Below are 16434 nucleotides of genomic sequence, written 5' to 3' on the forward strand. Positions count from 1 at the left end.
CCATGTGGCCCTGGCTGTCTCCAACTCCTGACCTCAGGTGATCCACCTGCCTCAGCCTCCCAAAGTGTTGGGATTACAAGCGTGAGCCACCGCTCCAGGCCAAAGTAAGATTTTAAAAGTACAAGCATGCCTCAGGCTGCGGGAATCAGGGAACTATACAATAGCAGTGTTATCTGGAGTCTTGAGAGAACACTATAGAATACTCCCCGTTGTTTTCATGCATATTCAAAAGGGTTTAAAGCAAAACACTAGGCCACTTGTGAGATTTCATTTCAGAACAAACTTCTTATTAACACTCCGAATCCTAATTTGCTAGGCATTAGAAAAACCGTCGATAATCTCAGCCAAACAATGCTTTCAGATAATTGTTCAGGGCATCAGGGAATATACAATCTAGTCTCAGGACGTGGTAGATATCATAGAGCATTGTCGAATCTCCCACTCAACAGCCCAAGGCACTTTCAAATAGTTTATTTTCAAAAGAGGAATGATGATTCTGATCATCTAGTCAATTCACTAAAGTGAAAAGCATGAAAAAGGAATTAAGAGTTCATAAAACAGAAAGCCTTGAACAATGTCATGTTTGTCAGGGTCAAAGATAAGAAAAAGCACTCAGAAAGAAAGAGGGGTGACCTTGGGGATAAGATGAGTCTTTTAAGCACCAAGTTCCCCCACGCTTTCCTATATTTTCTCCTACCATCCATGTCTATTACCTCCACAGGCCAGTGGTTTTTTTCCTGTGGAACGCATCAGGACAGCTAGGGAGCTTTAAAAGGTGCCAGGGGCTACCCTAGGTCTACAGAATCACCATCTTCCTGCCCTGCCACAGGGTGATTCTGCTGCTGCATGCCAGCAATAAGAGCCCCTGCTTGGGCCTCTGTATACACGCTCCTAACGCATAACAGCAGCAGTATACGGTCAGCAGAGGAAAGGGACAGTCTGGGACAGAGCTACAATGACCCTCAATAGGCTCTGTCCTCCTCATACTCAACCAACCTGCTTCTTCTAATACTTACTGCCTTGTTTACCCACACGCCACACATTACGGGGTTCAGCTAGCTCAAACTTAGCTTCTTTTCTCCAACCCAGCCTGCCCATGACTACCCAAGTGTCTTAAAACTTTATTTACCCAAATGTTATATTGAAGTATAGCGTAAGTATAGAAAAGTGCAAAGATGCTTATTGCAGCACTATTCACAATAGCAAAGACATGGAATCAACCCAAATGCCTATCAATGGTAGACTGGATAAAGAAAACGTGGTACATATACACCATAGAATACTATGCAGCCATAAAAAGGAACGAGATCATGTCCTTTGCAGGGACATGGATGGAGCTGGAAGCCATTATCCTCAGCAAACTAACATGGGAACAGAAACCCAAACACTGCATGTTCTCACTCATAAGTGGGAGCTGAACAATGAGAACACATGGACACAGGGAAGGGAACAACACATACCAGGGCCTGTCGGTGGGGAAGGGAAAGAAAAAGCATCAGAATAAATAGCTAACACATGCAGGGCTTCATACCTAGGTGACAGGTTGAGAGGTGCAGCAAACCACCATGGCACATGTTTACCTATGTAACAAACGTGCACATCCTGCACATGTATCCTGGAACTTAAAATTTTTAAAAAAGAAAAGTGCACAAAGTACAACTCAATGGATTTTCCCAAAGTAAACATATTTGTGTAAGTAACACCCAGATCAAGAAGCTGAAAGAACATTATTTGTACATCAGAAACCTCCGTCATAGAGCCTCCAAATCATTAACCCTCTCTCATGAATTAGCTTAGCCTCTTCTGAGTTTCCACAAATGTAATTATAGTTTGTATTCTTTTATGTCTTTTATGTCATGCATGCTGATGTGTGTAGCAATAGTTTGTTCATCTATTACTTCTATCATATGCATGCAGCAGTTTACCTGCTTAACTGGTGATGCACACTTAGGTTACTTCCAATTTGAAGTTACAGCAACGGGCACTGCTGTAAACAATCCTGTATTTGCCATCTGCTGAAATAGTGTCAAGCGGCATTGTAATGCATTGACCTGGTTGGGCTGAACTATCCTTCTCAGAATTCCCTTCTTTGTATGTTTCCAGCTGAGATTTGGAAGTGAATCAGTAGCCATGTTATGTTTGCATCTGTAAGGTCAGTGCAGAAGGTCTACTGCATAGTTGCTTCTCTGCAGGCTTACTACAGTGGTGAGGGGCGGCAGCCAGCCCTGATGATGCTGCAGCCACCATCCCTTGATCTTCCTTCAGTTTCTCTGACTCCTAAGCCAGGTGTATGTTTAGTTCCATAATAAAGGGCATCAGCTTCTCTTTAGGACACCCACATCACCAAAGCTGGATACAGTAACAGCCTGATCCACGTTCCCATCTATCTTCATGAGTTTCAGCTTCTTATTCTTCCTTTTCCTCCTCCTTCTACTCTTCTTCACAAGTTTACTCTTTTCCTTCATAACTGTCTGCCCAGTAGACTTCAAACTCCAACATCAGACACAAAGAACAGCCTTATATAGATTGTCTAACAGCTCCCACAGTTGCATAAAACCAAATCCCTGCAACAAATTCCTTTAGGTATCTCCTAGTTTTTCTGTTTCTGATTGAACTTTGACCAACACAATATGCACATTTCTACTGACTACATCCCTAGGAATAGAATTGCTTTAAAAATGTTTGCATCACTGCAAACTAAGACACTTTAAATGATTCCCAAAGTAGTATTTCCCAAGCTTATGTTAATAGGGCTTCTGCAAAAAAGAAAACAAAATTTTGTGAAATGTGTGTGTTTTTGGCCAAATTATCTTAGCTTAAACAAAGCTAGACACATTCCTTTATTGCAGAACTTCTCAGAGCCTTTCATATGCCACTCTGCATCGTGAATCTCCATGAGAGCAATACAGTGCTTAATGTTTCCCCAAATTATCTTTTTTAAAGGAGTATCTTAAATCTTTTTTAAAGGAGTATCTTAAGAGACTAATTACATAGAAGGCATTTTTTTTATTATTATACTTTAAGTTTTAGGGTACATATGCACAACGTGCAGGTTTGTCACATATGTATACATGTGCCATGTTGGTGTGTTGCACCCATTAACTCGTCATTTAGCATTAGGTATATCTCCTAATGCTATCCTTCCCCCCTCCCACCACCCCACAACAGTCCCCGGTGTGTGATGTTCCCGGAAGGCATTTTAGGTTGCCCCAATTTTTATTTGTGAATAGTGTGCAATAAAAAAAAGGTGACGTGTTTTTACAGATGTTTATAGTCTTTGGTATATGCCTTAAGGGGATGGTGGTCATGGTTTTCTATTCTAGTTCCTGAGGAACACCACACTGATTTCACAATGTTGAATATTTACATTCCCACCAACAATGTAAAAGTTTTCTTTTCTCCATCCTCTCCAGACCTTTTTCCTGATTTTTAATGATGGCCATTCTAATGGTGTGAGTGGTATCCCACTCTGATGGCCAGTGATGATGAGCATTTTTTCATGTGTTTTTTGGCTGCATAAATGTCTTCTTTTGAGAAGTGTCTGTTCATGTCCTTTGCCCACTTTTTGATGGGGTTGTTTGTTTTTTTCTTGTAAATTTGTTTGAGTTCATTGTAGATTCTGGATATTAGCCCTTTGTCAGATGAGTAGGTTGCAAAAATTTTCTCCCATTCTGTAGGTTGCCTGTTCAGTGTGATGGTAGTTTCTTTTGCTGTGCAGAAGCTCTTTAGTTTAATTAGATCCCATTTGTCAATTTTGGCTTTTGTTGCCATTGCTTTTGGTGTTTTAGACATGAAGTCCTTGCCCACGCCTATGTCCTGAATGGCATTGCCTAGGTTTTCTTGTAGGATTTTAACGGTTTTAGGTCTAACATGTAAGTCTTTAATCCATCTTGAATTAATTTTTGTATAAGGTGTAAGGAAGGGATCCAGTTTCAGCTTTCTACATATGGCTAGCCAGTTTTCCCAGCACCATTTATTAAATAGGGAATCCTTTCCCCATTTCTTGTTTTTGTCAGGTTTGTCAAAGATCAGATAGTTGTAGATATGCGGCATCATTTCTGAGGGCTCTGTTCTGTTCCATTGATCTATGTCTCTGTTGTGGTACCAGTACCGTGCTGTTTTGGTTACTGTAGCCTTGTGGTATAGTTTGAAGTCAGGTAGTGTGATGCCTCCTGCTTTGTTCTTTTGGCTTAGGATTGACTTGGCGATGCGGGCTCTTTTTTGGTTCCGTATGAACTTTAAAGTAGTTTTTTCCAATTCTGTGAAGAAAGTCATTGGTAGCTTGATGGGGATGGCATTGAATCTATAAACAACCCAAATGTCCAACAACGATAGACTGGATTAAGAAAATGTGGCACATATACACCATGGAATACTATGCAGCCATAAAAAATGATGAGTTCATGTCCTTTGTAGGGACATGGATGAAACTGGAAAACATCATTCTCAGTAAACTATCGCAAGGACAAAAAACCAAACACCACATGTTCTCACTCATAGGTGGGAATTGAACAATGAGAACTCATGGACACAGGAAGGGGAACATTACACTCCGGGGACTGTTGTGGGGTGGGGGGAGGGGGGCGGGACAGCATTAGGAGATATACCTAATGCTAAGTGACGAGTTAATGGGTGCAGCAAAACAACATGGCACATGGATACATATGTAACAAACCTGCACATTGTGCACATGTATCCTAAAACCTAAAGTATAATAAAAATAAATAAAAATAATAAAAATAAAAATAAAAAGAAATACAGGTATATCAGGTGTGCAAGCTGTCCTTCCATATCCACTCTTCCCTTCTTATATGAATCAGAACCTGCTATTTTTAACTTGGTGTATGGCCTTCCAAATGAAGGCTATGTTTCTCAGTACCTTCATGAGTGAATTCTGGTCAGTGTCATGTGGACAGAAATGAGGTGCATCACTTCCAGAAGGTGCCTGAAAGGCAAGGAGCACACTGCCCCTTTCTCCACCCTGCTACCTGGAACGTGGATGTAGCATCGTATCACGGAGGGGATGCTGGAGCCATCGGTCAACATGGGTCTAGGTCCCTGGATGACCCTGGAGATTTGGGCCAATGTTCCAGCCCTAGGCTGCTATCACCTGATTGTTACATGTAAAAGAAATAGACTCCTATCTTGATTATGCCACTGTTGATTTGGGCTTCCAGTATTCATGTCCAGCCTATGTCCTACTTAGTACAACTGACCTAGAAGATAAAGTCCCCATTCCTTAGCCTGGTTCTCAAACCCTCTTCCTTGCTCCTCTGTGCCTACCAAATCTAATTGCACAGAAATGGAAAGGAACAGAGGGAGCGAATGACATACTGTTAGTTACATCCTTCACTTCTAGGTGGACATAAGCCCATCTGGGTTGGGAAGGTCCATTAGAGGCTGGCAAATCAAAGAACGGGGCACAGGTTCCAGAACACCACTCTGGGGAGAGGTATCCTTATCCCATGGCAAGCACATTCCTGCTGACAACTCCTTGAATGAAAGGAAAGTAGGCAGAGCTACTATGGCCCTCATCTCTACATATCATAATCATGTCTTCCATGTCTGTCTCCGCAGGAGTCTGTGAACTTTTACAAGGTGGGAATTTTCCTTGTCTTCACATTTCTATACAGTATCATGCCTTGCACAGGACAGAATGGGTATTTTAAAAAAAACAGATTTATTAAGGGCATGCATGTGTTTAAAAAAAACTGATGAATTAGTGTTAATTACCTTAGAAATAGTAATAATATTGTAGTTACACAGGAAAATGTTCTTATCCTTAGAAGGTTTATACTCAAACATTTAGGAGTGACATCATATCTGTGACTTACTTTCAAATGGTTCAGGAAAAAGAGGCATATCCATATCTGTATATAGTCAGTTCTACTTTTATCACTTACTGGATTTATGTCAATGCAACAGATGTACTCGAGAGCAATTTGAGCACAGGGAATTTCACATTCACTTATGCTATAGACTCAATGCAATCCCAATCAAAATCCCAGCAAATTATTTTGTGTATATTGACAAGTTAATTCCAAAGCTTCATGGAAAGGCAAAAGACCCCAAATAGCCAACATAATACTGAAGAACAATAAAATTGGAAGATGAACAGTGCACCCAACTTCGAGACTTACATAAAATTAATCAAGAGAGTAAGTATTGGTGAAATATCAGACAAATAGATTAATGGAACAGAATAGAGAGCCTTGAAACAGACCCACACAAATTAATCACGTAATCTTGCCAAAGGAACAAAGGCAATACAATGGAGAAAAGATAGTCTTTACAATAAATGGTGCTGAAACAAGTGGACATCTACATGCAAAGAAATGAAACTAGACACCTACTTTATCCCTTTCACAAAAATTTATTCAATATGGAAAGTAGCTAGCCTAGGTAACACAGCAAGACCCTGTCTCTACAAAAAATTTAAAAAAAAAAAATTAGCCAGGCATGGTGGTGTGTGCCTGTTGTCCTAGCTACTTGGGAGGCTGGGGTGGGAGGATTACTTGAGCCTAGGAGTTCAAGGCTGCAAGGAGCTATGCTCAATCCACTGTATCCCAACCCAGGCAAAAGAGTGAGACCCTGTCTCTAAAATAATTTTTTAAAATATGTAAACCAAATGTAAAATGCAGAATTATAAAACTTCTGGAAGATAACACAGGAGAAAAATCTGGGTGACTTTGGGTTTAGCAGTGAGTTTCTAGATATAACACTAACAGCACATTTCATGAAGGAAAAATGGATACACTGGACTTCATTAAAATTTAAAACTTCTGATCTATGAGAGACACTATTAAGGGAATGAAAACACAAGCCACAGACTGAGAGAAGATATTTGCAAAACACATATCTGATAAAGGACTGTTATCTAAAATATACAAAGAACTCATAAAACTCAACAATAAGAAAACAATCCAACTTTTTAAAAGAGTAAAAGATCTGAACAGACACCTGATCAAGGAAGATACACAGATGGCAAATGACATATGATGTTGAATATTTTTTCATATGCTCATTACGCAATTGCAAATTAAAATAACAATGAGATATCATGACACGCATATCAGAATGGCTAACATTCAAAACACCAAAAACACCAAATGCTGATGAGGATGTGGGACAGCAGGAATTCATTGCTGGTGGGAATATAAAATGGCACAACCACTTTGAAAGACAGTTTGGCAGTTTTTTACAAAACTAACATATTATTATCATATGACCCAGCAACAATGCACCTTTGTATTTATCCAAATGAGCTGAAAACTTACATCCACACAAAACCTGCACACAGATGTTTGCAGCAGCTTTATTCACAACGGCCCCAAACTAGAAAACCACCACGATGTCCTTCATAGGTGAATGGATAAAGAAAACGTGAGACATCCATACAATGAAATACTCTTTAGCGATACAGAAAAATGAGCTATCAAGCCATGAAGAGACATGGAGGAACTTTAAATGCATGTCGCTAAATAAGAAAAGCCAGCCTGAACGGGCTACATACTGTATGATTTCAACTATGTGACATTCTGGGTAAGGCAAAGTTATAGAGACAATAGAAAGATCAATAGGAAGGGAGAGATGAATAGGTCAAGCATAGGATCTTTAGGGCAGTGAAACTATTCTGTATGATACTGTTATGGTGGATACATAACATCGTGCATTTTTCAAAACCCATTGAACTGTACAACAGTGAACTTTAATGCAAACTATGGATTTAAATAAACAATAATGTGTCAATATTAGTTCATCAATTATAACAAATATACCACACTAATGAAAGATGTTAATAAAGGGAAATTATATGTGTATGAGTGAGGGGGAGGTAGTATATGGGAACTCTGTACTTTCTGCTCAATTTTTCTGTAAAACTAAAATTGCTCTAAAAAATAAAATATATTATTTAAAAAACCCTAATTGATGAATTAACCTAAATTAACTGCCCTAAGAGTGGCAATGATACTATGGTGATGTAGAAAAACAGCCTTATTCTTAGATTTATACTGAAGTATTTTCATTTTATTTTATTTTATTAAGAGACAGGGTTGCCCAGGCTGGAGTGCAGTGGCCCAATCATAGCTCACTATAACCTCTCACTCCAGAGCTCAAACGATCCTCCCATCTCAACCTCCCAAACAGCTGGGACTACCGGCATGCGCCACCACACCTGGCTAATTTTTTAAATTTTTGTAGGGCTGAGGTCTCACCATGTTGCCCAGGCTGGTCTTGAACTCCTGGCCTCAAGAAATCCTTCCACCTCGGTCTTCCAAAGTGTTGACATTACAGGTGTTGGTATACATATTCACGCCCAGCCCATACTGAAGAATTTAGAAATGAAATGCCATGACATCCACAACTTACTTTCAAATAGTTCAGCAAAAAAAGAAAAGTCTATTTATATCTCTACACACAGACAGTTCTGCTATAATGCTTGTTGAATCTGTTCCAAAGCAATCGATGTATTAGGGAATTTGACATTTGCTTATGCGTGATTTCAATCACGAAAAACACAAAGTCAATGTGGAAAACTACACCCAGCTGAATCAAGCCACGTCGGAATATACAACACACACCCACCTTAAGCTTCTACCTGCTACCTCAGGTCACCTCGTTCTGGGCCCTGCCACGCACCTCTAGCGTCACAGTTTTGCCTCTGATTTCAGACAGCCCCCGTCCCACCACACATAGTAATTCACAGACTCAATCCTTTCAGCACTCACCTCCAGATACAAACACCAGGTCTTTTAAAGGTACAGTTCCATATTTACTGAGTATGTATTTCTTAACCATTTATCATATGCAAAACTGTCCTATAGTTTTTGGTAGGTTCCTATCTTTTAAACAAAAAAAAAAAGTGCCACTGACAAAGTTTTTCTCATAAGCCCTGTGATTTTTACTTCATTTTTTTTTTTTTGCCACACAGTGATTGATTTTTGGAACACACATTTCATGTTATAGGGGAAGTGACTATGTAAGAACAAGGCAAATGGGGCAAAATGTCAATAAACAGGGACTCTTAAGTGAAAGACATACAGGTTTTCACTGTACTATTCTTTCAACTTTTCAAAACATTTCAGCTTACAAATTGGGGAAAATAATTGAAATAATAGCAATGTGAAAAAACCTAAGGAGAGCATAAAGGCCCTTGCAAAAGCCAAAAATAATTGAGGCACTATGCCACAGATAATAGGGAATGAAGCGCTATCAGGGCTTGAGGCTATCCTACAGAAACATTACAAATGAAAACCAGCTTACATATGGAATTTGAGGAGGCTTAATGGAAAGTGATTTTGCATAATTAGTAATCCTTATGGGATGCCATTTAATACCAGAAAGAAACTCATCCTGACTGCTACTTATCCCAGGCTCAGTCTTCACATTCCATGCTTTTAGGTTTGCCAAATATCCTCACTGTATTAAGAACTCAGCCAGGGAGTTGGGGCCTGGAAGATTCAACAAAAGAGGTCATCTCATGGCTAGTCCATCAAAGAGAGGAATTGCCACTGACAAGTGCCTTTTTCTCCCCTAACTTGCTCTCCTTCCATCTCTGTGTCCTTTCTCATCTTGGACCATGACTTGGGCCTATTACAGGTACTTACAGGCACTTCCTGGCCTCTACTGCAAAGAGAACTTCTGAGGAGGGATTCACATGACCACGGGAGGCACAAATGTGGCAATATGCATTGTGTACATTCAGCTGGTCATTGAACAAATATTGGTGGAGCACAACTTGGCAGCATGGTGCCTGCCAGGTGCTGAGCTCATGCAAAGGCAAATATGTCTGTGTTTAAAGGAACTTGGACTAACCGACTATGAGGCTGGCAGCTCAGTTACCCAGGGAAAGCCAGAAGGCCAGTGTCGCGCCTGGCTGAGGATGTACAGATGGTCTGAACCCTGCCACTCCACAGCTCCGAAGGTCAGCCTGACAGCTCTGTGCACCAGGGCCTCCCAGAGCTGGGGTTTTATAAGCCCATGGGCTAGGCCAGATGTAGGCTGTCCTATCTAGGTTGACCACTGCCTCTGTCTTCCAAAACTAGTTCTGTTTAAATAAGAAATGACAAAACCCCCAGATGTCTTAAAATTCATCACTACTTCCTAGGGAGATTGGACATTAACTGCAGTAACTGCTGCCTGCTAGAAAGTTCACCTCAAAATATTTAAAATAGAGAAAGCAATGATCTTGAACCAAAACAATCTCTTTTTAATAGGAAATATGTGAATTTCTTCTTCCTCCTCTGTTAGATGGCTCCCAAGCAAGCACTTCCTTCTGAGCTCTTCATTTCCTATCGAGACTGCCTCAGCTGGAGATCCTCTTCCAGCTCCTCTGACCTCAGGAGTGGAACGCCCACCCCAGCACGTGCCTGAGGTTTTACTCTTTCCACGGGCATCTTCCCATCTGTGTATACGTATGGCCTGATTCTAATCAGGAAGTCAAAACAAATCCTGTTTCAGGAATAAAGGCATGAATCAGAGTATTCTAGGTCCCAACAATACATTCCCTTCACATAACCACCTAAAGGGGCCACCAGATCCCACAGGTGGAAACCTCCAAAGAGTATTTGGTTCAGACCCTAACACCAGAAAAGAAAATAACCCATGTGAGTTGACTCTGAGTCTTACACGGTTTGAAACAGTCTTAAAACCACCTAGGCTGAGAGCACATCCAAAACAAAGAGAAAAGCATCAGGATAAAGAATCCTGAGTCAGGAAGAGGCTAATCCTGCTGATTTAAAGTCAGCTATATGCCAATCCATGGCTAAATTCCAATGCATTCATTTTACAAAGAAAGACCTTCCATTTCACAGATCCCATATCATTCTCCATTGGGTGGTGATGTGGTGTGGATAAGGGGTGCAGGTAGACTTGGGCTCTGGCCCTAACTTTAGACAACTTAATGGCTTTGTGCACCTGTTTTTCTCATGATTATGGTGAAGCCTGTTGGGAGGATCAGAGGCAGGTCGTTGAAACATGTGGCACAGTCCTTGGCACACAGCAGGCACTCAGGAGGTGGTGGGTATTACAATTACCATTTTTATTTTCCCCTCCTCAATTTTCAAGAGAAGAAACTGACTTCACAGCAGATGGCTACAAACTGATTTCTCCCTGAAAACCACAAGCAGGTGAATCACCAACAGCCTGGGAAAGATTCTGCCAGGGTGGGATTAAGCAAATGAACCACAGTTGTATTCCACTGGCATTTGGTGGAAATACAGGGGAAGGATGGCGACATGACAGAGTTTCTCTTCCTGCGAGACTTTCTGGCCGGATATCAGAACAGGCTTTTTCTATGCCTGCATTTGAGCTGTCCATGCTTACGACTGCTTTTTGCATCTTAAAATCGTCCTCCAAATTTTCCATTCGCATTCTACTTTGTCCCTTTCCCACCCATTGCTGGAGCCACTTATTATTTGCCACGAGTCAGATGACCTGGGCAGCGCTCCAAGTGGTGCCTCAGACACCAGACCTAGCCCTATTCTCACTGGGCCTCCATCATCTCCATTGTTTAAAAAAAAAAAGCTTATGTTTCATAGACTATACAGGGAATCTACAGAGATTAAAATTAGTGTGTGTGATTTTAAATATACTCATCTGACATAAAGATAGAAGCGCTCAGATACATTAAATTAAATAGGTGTTTAGATGTAATCTGGGCACTGGCTAGAGGCTGAGGGAGGAAGAGGTAGAAATTCACTCCCAAGAAGAAAGGCAGAAACATCTTGAAAACCTCAGCAGGTGATCTGCCTCTCACCTTACCCCTCCTCCTGCAAGCTGCCCCAATACAAACACAGGGAGCACAGGAACTTCTCCCAGACACCCACAATAAAACTCTAAACGCAGCAGTGTAAAGTGAGTCTCTTACAAACAAACAGTCTAATGAGGCAGATGCAAAGATGTCCAGACATTGTATGTTCAAAGCTTCGTCGGCCTCCATCCTGCCCATACACAAGTCCTCAACCACACAGAGATACCGCTCTTGCCACCATCTGGGGGCAGGGGTGTTCCCCAAGTGTGACGATATCCTATCCTTTAATTAAGCTGACTGAGAACATTTTACTAGAAGCCCAAATAATGAAGTAAAATTAAAATCAAGGCTCTAAATCATGGGGTTGAACAAAATGAAATAGCAATATTCTGGCTTCCAACATCTTCCACCCAGCTTGCAGAGTTAGCATTTGGGTCTGGTTTCAATAGCAGCTTTGTGGCCCAGATGATCAGCACCACCATCCTAGGGCCCCCTGCTCCAGATGAGGACTGAGTGTATGTGTAAGCCTCACTTTGAACCTGAAGCCCCTAGTTCTTAAGTCATCTGTAGACTCAACAACCATAATTTTCAATCCATGAGTCTGATGGAAATAAGCTTTAAGACTCTTTCTCTGATTCTTCCCACAGATGGCCAGCCTAGCTTTCCAAAACTTGTATCTAAAAGTGCAAAAGGATTACTCTTATTTCCACACCTTAGAGAATCACTGCATATATTCCTGCTCAAACACATACACACACACCCTTTCTAACAAGAATCCGCCCCTCCTTTTCCCTCTTACTCTACTTCCTAACAAATGTGCCACAGCTATGAATTCTCTTCTCCCTCTTTCACACTCTCCCTTCTCTCTCATGCACACTGATTTGGACACATGCCAACAGTTACTCACATTACATGGGAAGATGCACAAAATGCCATGGCCTGGGCAGTAAGTGATGGGGTGGGGGGGGGTTGAGGTGGGTGTGGGATAGGGGGAGGAAGGATCTCCTAGGAGTGGAAACCAAGGACACAGGTGGGAGAGACATGGGGAAGTGGCTAAGCAGGCAGGCCAGCGAGAGAAACTAAACAGCAGACAAATCACACTTATGTAAGAACTTCTACAGTATGCTCTAATTTTGGTAAATAAGTCAATAGTCACTTTACCGCTTTTGGCAACACAGGTGAAGGAGGGGCAAAAGTCTGGGTGGGCCAACATTAAATAGTAACAAATAGCAGATCTGCCTCAGCAATAGAGAGGGGAAAATGCTGGGCCAGCGATGCCTCCAGCTCACTGTGCCACTATGGGCCTTACTCCACTGGAACCATCACAGAAGGGGTACATCAGGCACTCTCTGAGGGCCCTGTCCTAGTGCTAACCTTGAGGCCCTCGGAAGCTCAGTAGCATTCATTCACTACATCTCCTATGTTTAAAATAAAATTATATGGTACAAGGTCTATCAGAGTATTTTTACAGGATGCAAAGTGCCATTTAGGAGTAGGACAGATGACAAAAGAGACAAACACATTTATGGGCAGGAAAGGACTGCTTCCCCCCCCCCCCCCCCCAAAAAAAAAGTTACAAGTGCTCCCTCTCACACTGCACTCTCTCTTCCTCCCTCCATCCCTGGATAAGGATCAGATGAGAGGGAGCAGGGGTTCAGACAGTACAGTATACTAGAAAGACAACGGGACTTACAGTCAAGTGTGTATTGGCTAGTTAATATTCCCAAATTACCTAACCATCCCTGGTATGTTCCCTCATTTATAAATTGGGTATAAATGATCATCAAATTACAGAGCAGTGACCAGAATAAATCAAATAGCATTATAGTAAAATGCCTGCACAAACTGTCTAAGTATCTGTTACAACCCCTTCTTTGCACAGTAGCCTTGGTCTGAAAACCATCACACACACACACACTCCATATACACAAATTCACAAAGCCATGCTCACTGCCTGTAACTGACAAGGAATGGGGGCAGGTACTAGTCCTCTGATGCTTTTATCAATTGATAAATATCAATTGGCCAATATCAATAATTGATCAATTATCATTATCCACTCTGTCTGTGATTAGTATAAAACTTTCTTTTCTCTTTCTCTTCCCTAAGACCCTGCCACTGGAGCTACCAATACTAAATCTGACCGTGTGAATGTGCTCTTTCCATTCCTTCTAGCTACTCTGAAATATTTCCCAGGGTAAGTCAAATGCTGGTAGCTGTTTACCTGTAAATGATGGGGTATGGTATAAGCAATATGATTAGTTACAAAGTATTGGTTTTTGTCTAGCATTACAGGTTACTTTGGTCAAAAAAGACCAATATTTTTCAAACTACTGGTATCTAGGAATCTCAAATGCGAGTCAACCAGCATGTGTGATGAACACTTAAAAAAAAAGAGCCACTGCATTCCAGCCTACGCGACAGAGTGAGACTGTCTCAAAAAAAAAAAAAAAAAAAAGAGAGAGAGAGAAGAATGCATTACATGTAGGAGTCAGCACTACTTCATGAAATGTCTGTTTCAGTTACATAAGTACTGTATGTATGTGAGCATACTGGTTGTGATGTAAAATTAACTTCACATGATAGGTCAGTCAAAAAAGTTTGAAAGCCATGGAAATGGGGCAAAGGAACAAGCAGAAGTCACAAAGGCCTGAATTGTCCCCACAAATTCTGTCCCTGCAAATGGAGCTCCACAGTGAATCCCACATTCTTCCTGTGTCCTACAGCTGAGAACCCCAAAGTTACCGGCCTGGAACCCATCATCAGCTGCCATACCGGATTCCCCTTCTCCAGATCCTAACCCCTTTTTTCCCCCACTCCATCCCACCTCATCCCAGAAAGCAGCCAATATTTTCCTGAACGAACAGGCACTCCACACTCCAGCAGCTGCCCTGGAGACACTGACAGTCACACCTGGGTTTCCTCAAGCCCTGACACCACGACTCCTGCGATAACACTTCCTTCCCCCAACACCGAACAGCAGAGCCGCTCTCAGAGTCAGAAGTCCCCAGCTGACCCTCCAAGGCTTCCCGGGCGCGCAGGGTCGTTCTTCCACCTTCTATCCCCCGTGGACTCTCACCTGGAAAACTAATCACCTGCCGGGTGGTTAGGCTAAGATTATGTGGGATAAGACTTTAATTCTCCAAGGATCTCCGAAAGACAGCCTATCCCGGGAGGCTTCTCCTTTAATCAGCCTTCAGCTGAATCCCTCAGCCCCATCCCTTAATGCTCTCGGCGTTAATTCCTCAAAATAATGCAGTCAGAGAAAGTGAACTTGGCCGCTAGGAAAGTTACCCCAGAGGAAGCGACGGGGAACTAGGGCGAGCGGGGGACAGGGCGAGCGGGGAGCGGGGGACAGGGCGAGCGGGGAGCGGGGAGCGGGGGACGGGGAGACCGGGGGTGGGGCCCGGGGGGCTCAGGGCGCTCGCCTGGGGCCCGGGGGGTGGTTTCCTCCGCTCAATGTGAAAAATCTTCTAGCCCCCAAGAAAAGAAAACAAAACCCAACGTGGCCACAAACCGGATCCCCTGTCACTGGAGAAGTACGAACACCACAGTGGGGATGGGACTCAGAGGAGAGGAGAGCAGAGGGGAGGGGAGAGGAGGTCAGCGGGGCTGGAACAAAGCCCTCCGGGCCGCTCCGAGAGGCCGCGCGCCAGCACCCAGCTGCGCCCCGAGGGAGAGAGCTGAGGACTGGGCGACCCCCGCCCTTCCCCGAGCCCGGGAGCCCGGGGCCGGCGCTGGTGCCGGGTGCGGAGCCAGGAGGGCAGGTGCGCGCGCAGCGAGCCCCTCCCCCGCGTCCCCAAAGCCCGGGGGCACCCCGACCCTCCCCGCGCGCCTGGCCCCGGCGCGGCCCTCACCCGAGCGGGGGTCGAAGGTGACCACGAACACGGCCACCACCTGGTCCTCCTCCACGTCGCCCAGCTCCAGGCGCCCGGGCTGCAGCAGCACCTCCGGGGCGGCCGGCTCCTCGGGCTCCCGCCTCCGGGGCGGCTCCGCGGCCGGCCGGGCGCCCCCGCCACCGCCCCGGCCCCAGCCTCCCGCCTGCGGCTCCGGGGCCTGCGGCAGGGAGACGGCGGGGCCCTCGGCCCAGCGCAGCAGCGGCGCCGCGTCTCCCTGCTCCACCATGGCGAGGCGAGGCGGAGCCGCGGGCGCGAGGGGCGGGGCGGGCGGGCTGCCGGAACCCCCCTCGCCTGGCGGCTCCAACGCCGCCGCAGCCCGCCTGGTCTGGCGCTGCCCGGGGCCCCGCCGTGGAGGCGCTTTTCCCACGGAGCCAAAGCAGGCGTCCGCGGAACCGGCTTCGGGAACCGCGAGCCTGTTCGGAGGCGCCCGTGTGCACGTCCGTGTGTGGGACGCGTGCGGCCGGAACGTTCATCCTTGCGTCCATACACCTGTGTGCGGGTGGAGGTGCCTTCTTACCTAGGGTTCCGTGGTATAGCTACCACTGTGAGTTTTTATGTCACCATTATTTTTTAAAGTCCCCCGGTCCTGTGGACCGTGACAGATATGTATTACATAATCCTGGATATGTGGCAGAAGCTGCTTCTAAGTAGCGGAGTGAAGTAGAGGGGCCCTGGCTACCCAGGTGTTTGCAATATAATCATCTATAAACACTGAAAAGGCCATAGGGTTAAGGTTTGAGAATTTTGCTCTTCCTTTTCTATTACAAACTGATTAGGATGGAG

General features: G+C 44.0%; 1 protein-coding gene across 1 annotated transcript in view; it reads right to left on the bottom strand.

Moving 5' to 3' along the window:
* DENND11 (DENN domain containing 11) overlaps positions 1 to 15968 on the bottom strand; it is a 51076-nt gene extending 35108 nt beyond the window's left edge. Inside the window, exon 1 of the mRNA XM_032761963.2 lies at positions 15610 to 15968. Coding sequence (XP_032617854.1) covers positions 15610 to 15877 — 268 coding nt within the window. The 5' untranslated portion in view covers positions 15878 to 15968. The remainder of the gene's footprint in view (positions 1 to 15609) is intronic.
* Between the last annotated feature and the right edge of the window lie 466 nt (positions 15969 to 16434).

The sequence above is a fragment of the Hylobates moloch genome, unplaced genomic scaffold, assembly GCF_009828535.3.
Source record: "Hylobates moloch isolate HMO894 unplaced genomic scaffold, HMol_V3 SCAFFOLD_1, whole genome shotgun sequence".
Lineage (NCBI taxonomy): Eukaryota > Metazoa > Chordata > Mammalia > Primates > Hylobatidae > Hylobates > Hylobates moloch.